At 39.6% G+C, this 13,955-nt stretch overlaps 1 protein-coding gene across 8 annotated transcripts in view; it reads right to left on the bottom strand.

Annotated features, from left to right (window-relative positions):
* The window catches only part of VRK2 (VRK serine/threonine kinase 2), a 49,253-nt gene that overhangs the window by 19,849 nt on the left and 15,449 nt on the right, over window positions 1-13,955 (bottom strand). For all 8 annotated transcript variants that reach the window (XM_083830102.1, XM_083830105.1, XM_083830100.1 and 5 more), the window contains 2 exons: window positions 13,272-13,364; window positions 3,638-3,770 (listed from right to left, as the gene is read on the bottom strand). In XM_083830102.1, the coding sequence (XP_083686228.1) occupies window positions 3,638-3,770; window positions 13,272-13,364 (226 nt within the window). The remainder of the gene's footprint in view (window positions 1-3,637; window positions 3,771-13,271; window positions 13,365-13,955) is intronic.

Genomic DNA, 13,955 nt, shown 5'->3' with positions numbered 1-13,955 from the left:
CTGGTCTTACGCACTCAATGCACAGGAGTAGAGTATTTAAAAAAAAACTCCATATGTTAAGCGCAGTATATCTCCAGAGAAATTAGGTATTGACTGCATGCCTCAGTGAGTAGAAAATCTAAAAAAATCCATAAGAGGCATTGATCCAAATATTACATTTTAACACTAACTATGTAACAATTTTTTAAACGTACATTGGGTGCAGATATAATTCTCTTTAATTATCAATCAACAAACAAAAATGTAATACTGTTTATACAGTATGGTCTTTAAAAATGAATACAATGAATACACTAAAATACTATGCAAAAACTAATAATGCAGTTGTGCCGTATGGAATTTGCATCAAACTAAAAAGGATTTTAACCAAAAAGCCTGTAGAACGATGCCTTGTTCGGTGCCGCTTATTGGCCATATGTTTGCAAAGAGACCCAGCCACCGAACACGGAGAGCTGACGGTGTGGGATGGCAAAGCCCCAGCCTGGGCCCTGGCCTGGCACAAAATGAACTGTGGGTATGGGCAGGATGTAACCGAGGTCGCGGTGAATACCTGCAAACAGGTGCCCTGAGATGGGGCACTTGTGAGCTGTGCAAAGCTTGCAATACGAAGGACGAGCCAGCGTAAAGAGCCAGGACAGGGCAGGGCAGCTGCTCCCAGCCTCTCCCAGCTCGTGGGATCCCCCTTTGGTTCCCACACAGGGCCAGCAGCCCCAGCAGCCCACACCAAGCTGACCTGGCTGCAGATGCGATTCACATCCCCCTCGACCCTCACCGGAGGCTGTCAGATGAGCACAGACTAATTACACCGCCCAAAAGTGAAACTTTATGGGTCTTGGTGGACTGCAAAACTTCTACAACCAACGAGCTCCACGGCGAGCTTGGGGAATAGACAGGAATGCAGCTGGGTTAATCTCTCGATTCAGCCACGGAAACTCCAGTTTTGATTTAAATTAGTGGGAAGTGGTTGCATTTGATTGGCGTTATGCAAGGAGGTTATCATCTTCAAGCATTGCCAAGAGGCACTTTTGTAAGCAACAAATTCATAATTTTAAGTTTCAGCATGTACCTCAAATCCTTGTATATATTCAGGTAGCTACTTTACAAGGAAAACCAGAGCAAGTCAAAATGTTCTCATTTGTCTAGCTCAATACAGAACTGGTACTGTATAAGGGTTTTGAGGTTTGAGACATATTTATGTTGCTACGTACACTCAGGAAATGCCCTCTGGAAAGGATCTCATTTATATAAAATAACATTTAAAAAAATTGAACTCTATTCCAAGAGCATTAAAATAAAAAATATTCCATGCTGAAAATTTGGGTAACAAATTAGAATTAAGGTTGTCTACATGGCTGTAGTTTGCCAACAGCGATGCAGTCTTCAAACACTTCAGAAGAGCACCTTGTCTCACTTTGTACTTGAGACTGTGCTGAGACTCAGTCACAAGTCAGGAGTACAGGAGATTGTTGAGAAGCCCTTACAAAACTGTTGGAAGTCTTTTAGCATCCTAAAACATATCTGCAACTCTGAAGCTCACAACAAGAGATGAGGGAAATCAGTCCCTGTATTTTGCCATCTGGGCCCGTGTAATCTCTGACCGAAGTCACTGCAGATGCAGATTTTCCCTGGGATGTTGAGAGACCTGCTGCAAATGAGAAACTGGTAATTTGACCTTAATGGATTCAGGCTGTTACGAAGTCAGAGCTGAGGCATTCAACATGAACAGTTTGGATTCTCTGCAACATACCAGATCTGAAATTGTGTTCTGCAGGCTTTTCTGGCAGGAACAACAGAAAAATCTGCAGATATTCTGTTTGCAGCTATTAGCAAGCATAAATTTTTCAAGTGTAAGATGGGGGGAACTCCCCTCCTGCAGCTACCTTGCTGAATATTTTGTTTTCTGGAGTCCTTCAACTCGCAGCAATTTCACCATGGCTGTAGCTACTTGAGGGGGGAATCTAACCCCGCAGCTTACTAAAGACAAAAGCTTAACTTACAGTTGCACATTCTTTGCCACCCATGTCTGTTAAATTTCCCTATTTTTTCAAATAAAAAGAATTACCTGTCATGTAATCATGGATTTCTCAACAGACACCTGTCTGCTAGACAAGCTAGCTACTGTAACTATCCAACTGCTGAATCCCAAATAATCCAGCCTCCAGCTATTCTTCAGACAGCGCCCACATAAAACACAAGTACACAGCCATATCCCTCACTACCAGGAAAACAAGCCATTGTCAGAACTCCAGAAAACGCACGGGATGCTTGGGTGGGCTACAAGAGGCTGAAACAGATGCCCTCTTCACCACTGAATGTTTTTTCGCAGGTGAAATCATGCAATTGTCTTAGCAGCAAATACTTGACAGTCTTATTTCATTTTTCCTAATGACCAGAGTTAAACGATTGCAGGTTTTAACAGCGCCGGCAAATTATCAAGACCCTCTACATTACATGGTCAATGGTCCTTTTAATAGAAAAAGCAATAATATACAGTTGTTTGTGCCAACTAAAACTCGTTAGAAAGTATTAGTTTAAGGTAACAGTTCAGCAGCTATTAACAAGCACAAATTTCTACAGTTATCACTTGTGACACTATGATCCGAGCAGAACTGGCAACAGCAAACCATTCCTTTTGTTTTAGAGGATCTTGGGGTGGAGAGGGGAGAGTAAAGGAAAGAAAAGTTAACAAAAACACTGTTTCATAGCAAGAGTCAAAGTTTTTCAATAATCACCATTTTTTCACTACCATAACATTAGAATTGACTTTTTGTCTTGCTGACATAGCAACTAAGAAAGTTGTGTTGCATTGACCATATTGATTGTGAACAATGCAGCCATCAGTGGGACTTCGCACCATATATTTTCGATATTGACCTCCCATTCCCTTTTCCATGGCTCTATGGGTCTGCTATTGGATTTGGACTGCAGTGTAATAAACAGCTAAGGTTTAATTAATGGTAAATGAATACAAGACATAGGTTATGACTTTAACTAATTAGGGAATTGTTGAATTAAGTCTGCCTTGGAATGCAAGGCAGTACAATCAATATCCAATAAAAGGACTATGTATGTAATTTACCTGCAAATGTGTTTCCAATACCATCAAAGTGAGTTTAAATAAGTAAGATATATGAAAGGCTACTGGAAAAAGATTTCAACAAGTTAACACTTTATGGCTTCAGAAAAGGTTTTTCTCCTTGCAGAAGGAATGTCATCTTGAAATATCCTCTTATAACACATATGGTGACACTCAGACACAGCTCTCCCTAAAGGACAGTGCAGACCTGAAACATTTTTACTTGATAATACAACATTAGCATGTGCTGCCTCTGCAGAGTACAGCAAACACAAACCAGTACTCCCAATGTGAACCAATTAAGTTCATCGGCAAGCTTTTCTTAGGGCATCTTGGTCCACCTTCCAGTACCAAATGTGCAGTAGCCTTTGGGTTTTAATCGTGCTGCCCCCTTCCCCAGCAGCACTGAAGAAGCGTTCAAAGGTACAAGAAGAGGTCACCACACAAGGGTCCAATCAACCTCAAGCAATCCCCAGGACTACTTCTATTGTATACATCAGCTTTCACAGCCTGATTACTCATGCTGTAATCACTCCTCTGAAATACAAAAAAGAAACCTACCTACTCCCTTGTGGGCATCTACGCTGGTAAACTCTATTGTCCCATTATGGCCCTTCCTAGGATTTTCTTGATACTGTTTGTGGTTCCCATTGGGACAATATCTGTAGGAAAGTCCATAATCTGCAAGATAAACCTGGAAGACATGAACAGACAAATGAATAATGCTTTTGTCCTTTGAAAGTATAACCTTTATAATTAAGTCTTAAGAAACTGATAGGTTAAGGACAGCCTTAGATCTAAATTTTATTAAACCAAATGGTGCCTCAGGATAAAATATGTACAACTGGGGGCTATAACAGCTGCCCTCCCCATTTAAATCCTTCTACTACCATACTCTTATCTTATTCCAGAGTCGAGCACAATTTCAGTCTTTTTATTTTGTTCCTAAGCTCTCTGCTCTCCAGGTGGGCATCTAGACATCATAAACCACAATATGCCTTTTATGTATTCTCATGCTGCTTATGGGACCCCTTTCTCTCCTCACTTAAAACACGCTCACACACCCCTGCTCAGATCTCCCATCAGCTGAGACTGTACAACTTCATGTCAGCAGCACAACATGAGAGCCACGAGAAGCGAGAGGCTGCAGCTCCCCAGCATGCAGGACGCCAGCACTAGCAGGGCCCATGGCCGCGGGGCTGTGGGCATTACCCGACTGCAATCTCCTCTTCTTGAATGTCACTGCCAACAGCTTCGTGCTGGCAGCAGCTATTTAAACAGAATGAGTACAATAAAACAAAGCAAACCAAACCAGCTCCCCACGCCCAGCCTTGAAAGCAAACCTAGTAAATCACTCCTGAATTTAAACTAAACTTGAAGAAGGCACAAACTTCACTCCAAGTTACTCTGAAGCAAATCCAGAACTAAATCAGTGTAGAAGTTTAAAAAAAAAAAAAAAAAAAAGAGAGCCCTCACTGGATATAAGGTAGCACACCAATGCATCCTGCCACACGTTCACCTTTCCATCCTAGCACAGGTGATTTTTTCCCAGATGCTTGGCTATAGCTACCTAAATAGCCAGAGAGGGGAAGCCCCACGGCTCTGAACGAGGTATCTGGGAGATGCACTTCAACAGTCGCAGCACTTCACTGGGAAAGTATCAACTGACTTAAAACTTACAGCCATGTTCGCTTCTGTGGTGTTTGAAACTGAAAACTGAGCGGCTCAGGCAAGCTGAATTACAATTCCTGCTCCTCTGCTGCCTGTCAAGATAACCCCGAACAAGTCATCTGGCTGCTGTTTCTCTCTAAGCATAGTGCATCCGTGTGAGTTCTGCCACTTGCAAAATTTAGATTACAGACACATGTCCACTCTATGAAGTTCAGATTAACATGTTCTACCCTCCAACGGGGGTGGACTTAATACATGCACATGGTCAATTACCGCAGCGCAGCTGACAAGCAGTAACTTGTTGAAAGCAGCTGGAATTTAATCACAATCTGTCCACCCCATAATAACCCATAGGTTATTTTCTCACTCTGTTGTTTTCACACTCCCACCTGGCCTTTGACCCCTTTCATTGACCAGTTCTCACATTAGGTAATTGCTTTTTTTTTTAAAAAAAAAAGAAATCCAAGTATGGTACTTTCACTGAAAAATAAAATAAAAATGCTACAGACTGCTGTTACACTGCCAATGGAACTGAGCTCTGGGGCAGAAGCAGAACCACCTGAAAGCACAGAGATCATTTCTACCAAATCAAGTTATAAAGAAAAACTTTTTCTTACTCTAACCTTAGTTTTTGTTCTCTTCAGCTAAAAGATAGTTTATCCTATAAAAGTCTACAATAAACTCCTCTAGCACTCACTTTTAATTTAATTACATCACTCCTGGTAGAGGAAAAACAAACAAACAAAAAACCCTCAAGAAAACACAACACATTATTTTGTACCACATTCTGTTGAATTACTGATTCCTGTTTGTGCTCCAGGCAGCTTCAAATCCTGGGATGGCTGGTCTCTTGGTTTTACTGTTTCTGCTGCAGGAGCTGTGCCTATTTGGAGCATGTAAGCTGGGATGCAGCGCTTGCTTCCTGCAGGTTGATGGCTTTTAAGATTACTGACGACGTTTTTCACTTGACAGACTATACAAACCATGATAGAAGATTAAAGACTGTACGCGTGTTGAGAAAATCTGGGACAAGGCATAAACTTTGTTGGGTTCACCAATTTGATTTTCTCCTGCATTTACTCTCCTGCGTATTCCTGATGCTCTGGTACCTGTCCTAATTGAGCCCACAGCCCGTGTGAGAGAACTAATTTAAAGTACCATCATGCCAAGTTTTGCGAGACTTCTGCCTCCTTTGTGGGCTGGGAAGGAGAGCAGGCCAGAAGACGTATTCTTCCCCGGCTAAGTAGCACATTTTGGATTTTGCTTGACTACCGATTGCTGGCATGTACAGCTGATCAGGTACAATAGGATGAAATCCAGAGGGGGATTTGAATCTTTACAAACCCAGGCTATGCCTTAAATTCAAATGAGATTTTAACCACTAGAAGAAAATAGCCTAAGAAAAGCAGCCCTGACAGCTCTCTGCTGCTGCCTGGGCTGTGAATGCTACACAAGGTGACAGATAGCAGCCCAGCCTTGGTGGTCTTTCGGAGTAGCCTAGCAGCAGGAGAGTAGCCACGAACACTTGCTAGTTAAACCTGAACCTAGTAACTAAATTACTGGGTCTCATCCTTAGTAACTACATACCCTTGATCTCTGCTTTTCAGCAACAGATATACTTAAAAATCCATCAGTATTAGTATCAGCAGAGCGATTTTAAATTTCTACTGAAAAAAACAACAACCCTAAAGTGGGAAGTAGTTTTAGATTGTCCTGTCTCGACTGAAGGAGGTGAGACATGGAAACCAAGCAGCAATGACTTCTTGAAGCCACACACAGGCAACTCCTGGGAGCGCAGCAGTTTGCTCCTGAAGCTGGTCAGAAGTGCCATGGCTCAGCGTGCTTCTGGCCGAGCCACATAGCACTGCTCCAGCTCCCACAACAGATTTTTTTCCATAATCACACAAGTGCTGGTGGCCTCTCAAGTGAAAGCCCCCAGCAAAATGAATCCCCTTCAGCCTGCACAAAACCAGCAATGCCCTGCTACAACCTTGCCACAATCATTATTAAAACGTCTACATTATTTTAAATTACCATTAATTTCATTTCATCAATTCTCATTATAGCCCGTTCATCATTAAAAAGATATATAGTTTTTTTATAGCTAGTTGTCACTTTTTGATAGTGTAACACAGCGTGCCCTTCTGAATTTGCTCAGAACTTGGTGGGTAGGGGTAGTTGAGTAATCTGTGTGTGTGTGTTTTAAAAACGTATGAGTATAGGGAGAGGGAAAAGAAGGTAAATATTCAAGAATATTGAGAAAAACAAAGTCAGTGTTAGCGTGAGTTTCAATATCAAATATTTTCATCTGCATGCTTTTTATAGTAACAACAAAGCAAATAAAAAAACAAAACATGCAGAATAAGATACATAAGACACTTCAAACAAGAAATTATATCAAGGATGATGAAGGTGCAAGTGACAGAAGCCTAGAACAGCTGGTTTTAGCTGTGTTACATTAGACACTCCTACCCCCGCACTTTCTTTTTTATCTCTGTTGATTTTATTCACGGCTTTTGTTTGTTTGTTTTTTAAACGCATCCCAGTTTGCACTAGACTCAGCAGTGCCTAGCATGGTCTGTTATTAATAGATTTTGTTATAGATTAGGAGCCAGATTTCTAAACTCTTCGCACTTAATTTCATGCAAACATGAACGTGCCATCTTATTCAAGCAAACAGCCACACAGGCACAAATAATTATTTATGTACACAAGCAACCAGCTGTAGATTTGGTGGTCTTCTTGTCCTTTCTGTGTGCGACTCCCTCACATTGCTTTAGATGTAAAGTGCTCAGTATCTGCTAGACACACAAAATTCTTAAACTTGTGTATGTTATAACTGCACTAATTTGGGAAGCCACAGGACCTGCACTTTGGATTCTCATGGTGTATTCTTTATCTTGCAGTACGCATAACAGGAGCTTCATTGTTGAACAGCTGACAATACAGAGATTTTCTTTGGATGGTTTCTTCCCACTGGTTCCATCACTAAGTTTGCGCAATGCACTGTAAATAACTAAGTAGATAACAGCTAATATGAGGCAGATTGCTTATGGTCATAGAGCTGTGAGCTTCAGCTGGACCCTACACTACAAAAAGATGGGCTAAAGCAGGTCTTATGACTGAAGTCCATCTTGGGATAGGAAGTTTTAAGTGTAGCAATTAGGACAGAAAAAAAAAAACACACAACAAGGAAGGAGGAAAAACAAACATCTGTATCTGTAGAAGGGAATTTAGACCACTTCCAACTCTCCTCAGCCTGTTTAATTTCTATATTCAGGGCCTAGCATGTTCTCCTACTTAAAGAAAAGGGTTTGGAGCGAGAAAGGCTCCCTGTTTTTTTCTCAGCTTTACACTGTTGCACACATACACAGAATGGAACGAGGCTCTAGAAAAAATACAGGGAGATAGAATGGTAGAGAAATGTACGTGCACAGAGAAATCAGAAGTCATACTGGCAAAGCTGTGAACATAAATGTAGTGCTGCATTATACAAGGTTCCAATGCTTTGTTAAATTTGTTTGAATCTTGCCAAGTTGTAGCAGGTAAAGCTGGAAGAATGTTTTGACTAGAATGGTGTTCATTGCAAGTTTTAAATAAACAGAAAAGAAGTCAAGCATCAAGTAGACTCAGAGGACTGAATCTGTTTAAAGGGAAATATTTGCAATGGCTCATCATCTCATAGGCTGGACTAACACTAAATCCATAGAATAGAACAGTAATGTCAGGGGCTTTGTACAAGCTTCAGTCTAAACAATTCAAAGACATAATTCCAGCTGACTATACCACTTTCGGACTTCAAGGAATAAGTGTCAATTCCACCATTCTAAATATTTTTGAAATACCTTATTTTAAGAATACATCAAGCTCACCATAACATGCTGAAATTGTGCTTGAACCTATCCTTAATTTTACTCCACTTCTCAAATCCTATCCAGGAAACAGCTGCCTTTGTAAACCCATTTGGCCACAAAAAGGTTCAATGACACTGCCAAACCATCCATGCAGGCCAAGTCTAAAGCCATTTCTGGGATGCCCAATCTAGGTTCTTGGCTCTCCTTTTCTTCTGTACCCACGTGTTTTCATTCCACGTCTTTTTTCCTCTTTAAAGCCAAGAGGAAGCATAGCTACAAGTTCCAGTGCTGGAATCAATTGAAATCCAAGATATCTGGGCCATAACCACAAAAAGAAATTAAACCTGTGTGAGCAACTCCATCCAAACGTAGCAGTAAGAATGACGAAAGAAAATTTAGGGCATCTTATTGCAAAGCTACATCTCAAATCAGAGGAGTAGCCAACATCTGTGTGTCAAACTCAGCTGTTTCTGTATACCTGGGTACTGTATCCTTCCTAAAAGGCATGAAAGGGAACAGAAAATATTTTCTTTTTTCTCAGTTCACCTGATCCTTAGCAAATCTGTCATGCTGGACTAAAAAGCAGGAATCACAGTGATTCATCTCACAATGAAAAATAGCTTACAGTTGGACTTGTTTTCATGCATGTTTTTCCTGTATGATCAGTGCATGAGCTTTATATCTTCTGCACTGCTCCACTGAAAGCTGATCTTAAATTTAAGATTTTGAAATGTTTCTTTATTCTTCCTTTTCCTTCAAGACCATCTATGATTCATGTCTGTGAGTTTTATTCTGTAACTATCATGTCTAAGAAAAACTTAAAAGCAAAACTGAGGTGCAAATCTAATTTTAAAATTTACAGCTTGAAAATGCAAATACATGACTTCTGGTAGAGTCTTGAGAGTCTGCAACACATCTGCCCATATATTGCATAAAAAAAGAAATGCTACAAGAATTGTTTTGAATAGGCATTCTTCCAAGCCTTACTTCATTTATTAAAAACTCCAATTTTAAGCATTTCTCTCGCGACCACTTGTCCCTTTTAACAGTATCACAATTTAAATGTTTAGTGGATTCATATTCCTCTTTTAGAGTCTACTCCAGAAACGCTTGTTCTGTTTTATCATACAAACAGTTCCTACTACGCACCAAATCATCTTCAACTCGCCACAACACTGAGAGTGCTTCACTTGTTCTGTAATTTATAGGTCTGATCACTTCAAGTTTGCTTTCAGGCCTCTCCTAGATTCATGGGCTGTGTACTTCCCTCAGTACATCACTCCTATTCTGTCAGTCATTGTGCTGGGTCCATGTTCAGAAACATATTGACTAGAGAATTGATCTTTTGACCTGTAACTCGCTGAATGGCCTCGCTCCCTTCTATTGAATAGATCTGCAGCTAGCTGCTCTTTGAGGTCAGTTGATTCTGATCTTCTAACCATTTCTAAACATCATTTGGAGGTCACAGTGTGACAGGACCTTTACTTTATTTGTTTCTCTGCCTTGCCACACAAGGTAAGGGATAGCAATATGGATTTCACATGTTATTTCAAAAAGGGGACTATGATATTTATTGGCAGTGGTGTAAATTCACTAGGTTAATTTATAGAAGAGACAGCATAACAACAGAAAGTTTAACACAAAAAAAGTAATCTTTTCTGGAACTGAAGGACATTGGTGGCAAATTTGCATACAGGACACACGAACAGACACTAAATAAACAGAAGCAAAATCAGGCTAAAGGTACATATGCTTTTTTTGAACAGATTTCTGTCTCTTCACCAAAACAGAGAAATCTGAGTTGTATTTCCATTCCTTTTTATACATAAGAAGAGATTATTTATGGGTTCCATTTAAAAACAAATATTTCTGTAATTGACAGCACACTTCAAATTTATTTTCTCTTAAAATCCTAAATCCTACAGAGTAAGAATCCCCCCAACATAAAATTCATAACAAAAACTCACCAGATGAATTGTTAGCTCAGACAGCTTTATTATACTAACTTCCCCAGGAGCCAGAGGTCTCCCAGCTTACATTCTCTTCCTGAGTTGGAGTTTGCCATTGGCTAGATGCTCCCACTCCCTAAATATGAAACTAGCTTGACCACTTTACCTCCCAGATCCATTGTTTTAACCAACCAGACCAAGGCTATCTAGCTATCTACCATTTTAACAGAAAGAGGTTAGATAAAAAACATGCTTCACAAGCATTTTGTAGCAGTAATAGTGTTTGAGGTTTTCTCTGAAGTCTCTAAGGTTGATACAAGATTCCCAAATACAGCATCTCTGACAACAGTTTGGAAGCTATGGGTCAGGTTATTCCACATTGTTGTCATATTTAGTCAGTGGTAGTGCTCCACAGAACTTCCTAAATACTGTTCTAGTAAACACATAACAGCCTCAACTTACCAGCATGTTATAAAGACAGCTTGATTTGTAGAAAAGATTGTCACAACATCATGAAGCCTTACAATAGGAACAGTACAAAATTCGGAATAGGATGAAATGACTTTCATATAGGAATTACAGCCAAATCACTGGCACGTGTAAGACCTAACAAATGCAAGACCTAACAAATGCAGAATCACATGTGCAAGTTTACACACACTTTGAATGCCCACATCTGCATGAGGATATTGTCTAGGACTGCACCTACCTACAGAGTAGAGTGCCCAGGTAAAGAACACTTACTGAAGTACAGGGCAGACAGGACGTCAGCCAACAATTCCAGGGGCAGGTTTATTGAATTACATTACAACATCTAACTTGAAATTTTTAGCTGTGGTGTTGGTGAGATTACTCTTTCTCCTGCCCCACAGAGCATACACGTTTGAAGATATACGGCAAACCAATTGGTTTTTATTTGTCCAAAACCTGTCCCCATTAAGCCATCTGTGCTGCTGCGTTAAGCTCAATTCAGCACACATTACCTTAAAAATACATTTATAAATAATCATCACACACACACAAACACATTGCACTTCCAAGCTCTGTGAACATGGTTCTGGGCTGGTATGGTATAGTTATCGTGGCTTCGGGGAAACCAGCAGACCTGTGGCCAGTTGCAGAATTTTGGGCGCCTGTGACTAGGGAGTTTATTTCCATTCAACCTCACTTTATTTAATAATATCTGAACAGCTCTCAGTTTTCTTAGGCTAATAGAAATGCAAGTTTAATGCATACCTTACTAATGAAAGCAAATATGAGAAATCTTTTCCTCTTTACTATTCCAAATAGGAATGTGATTTTATTTATTTTGTTTTACAGAACCACTTCACTGGAAAACACATTTTACCATAACAAAATTCTGAACAAAAAATCTCAGCAGTAACTTACCGTTTTTACACTTCGAGCTAGAAGATACTTAAGCTGGAATATCTATTAATATTTTCTGTATTTATTAAGTTACATTTCCACCTTAAAATTCTGTCCAGTAACTCAAAATTACTTCAATCTGTCAGTGAATTTACTACTCATGAAAACTAAATACTAGTATGCCATCTTCATGCAGACAACATGAGAAACAAATCAGAAGACCACCCCACAACATAGCTAACTCAAAAGCAGCTGATCAAAGTCAGCTACGTCTTAAAATTTTATGATTACTATCAATGGACACTTCCAAAATGATTTCATTGTGAAAAACAGCAACATATCTTGTTGTCATAAAAACACACAATAGCCAAGACAAAAAAAAAAAAGTCATTTGAGTTATGTTAATGGAATTGGGTAGCAGATCGTTTTGCCTCTAAATAGCCTTCTTCTTGGATTCAGCAGGCTGGTAAACACCATAAACTGAGATTATGTACTGGCTGCTACCACTGTCTAAAAAGACAGCAGTTTTAAACAGTTGTGATAGTTCTTAAACTATGTATTCTAGAAAGCTGGAAAGTTAATTTTGAATCAACCATTTAACTTGAAACTTGTAAGAAAGTAGATAAAGTTTAATGGTTCGACCTTTAATGGCAGTGAGCTGTTTTGTAATATCTGTTTCTTCATCACTGTGTTAGAAAAATTTAAAAAAAAAAAAAACAAAAGGGAGAAGTATTGCTTACAGCTAATTACATTTAAGTGAAATTAGATTTTTTTCCCTTTATGAAAAAGGCATACTTAAAATGTATTAAGAAAAAAAAAAGACGTGGTAAAACCATACAGAGTATGACAAGATCAAAAGGTTTGTTTCACAATGTTTTACTGAAATGCTTCAATTTCAAGCCTAGCTTTAGGGTATTAGACAGCAGCAACCTTAATGCTACTCCACCTGCCATATTCACTACAACAAGCAGGACATAACAGTTAGTGGTATGGAATCACAATTCATGATGACATTAGAAAGCTAGAACATCCTAAGAATGAAAATACAAGGGCCACATCCTTAAACTCTAATACTATACTTACACTAGCAGGACCTCTAATTTACCCTGTTGATTAGTTTACCTGTCCCTTACTACTACCTCAGTTAACAGAGCCCTAAAAGAAGCAGCAGAATTTTATTCTTTCTCAAACAAGGCTCCACAGAGACTCTATTGGATTTGTCATGAGAGGATGTGAATATTCATCCCAAACCTCTTTTTAATACATGAATTGTTAACACAGAATACATGTAACAAACTATTAAACACTTAGAAACACATTCATGTAACAGTGTAGATAAGTAAACATGCTTACCTCATGTGGATTGGTGTAGCCCAAAAGCAGATTTGCTGCTTTAATGTCACCATGAACATACTCATTTTCATGTATATATTCCAGAGTATCCAACTAGGAAGGATTTAAAACAGAAAAAGAAAGCAAGCACCATCATCATCTCCACTTCTTCACCCTTAACCCTACCACCAAATATTTCTCACGCAGTGAGCTCAAGGGCTACACAAACTGAGGTAACATCTGTTTTGAGTTAGAGCACAAGGACTGCTCACTCTTTCCACCAAGTCTGTTCCCACCATGCACACAGCTGATATCAAATCTTAAACAGTCATACTTTGCCATGTGTATCCCCGTCTAACTACCATATGAGTCCCAGTTTCTAAGGTCACAAAGCCAAACAAGCACTTTATAAACACAGGAGGAACTGCTAAGAACACCAAGCTCTTCAGAAGAGCACACGATCAGCCCTGATGGTTTGTAATACATTTGATCCTTTCAATTATTACATGTCCACATTTTACATCATTACCCCCTCCTCATTATGTTTCTTCAGCTCTATGCTGAGGTACTACAACAGCTCTGTTACTGGAAATAAACAGCAACACGTGCACCTGTCACCTCAAACAAAGGACAATCCTGGCTGCTGGAGAACACAAGGAGTGTTACAAGTTAGTCAGTGATGTGACTACAAAGCTGTTCACTTTC

Source organism: Anser anser (genome assembly GCF_964211835.1).
Source record: "Anser anser genome assembly, chromosome: 3".
Taxonomy (NCBI): Eukaryota; Metazoa; Chordata; class Aves; order Anseriformes; family Anatidae; genus Anser; species Anser anser.
Note: the sequence above shows the minus strand (reverse complement) of the source record. Positions and strands in the feature narration are given on the sequence as shown.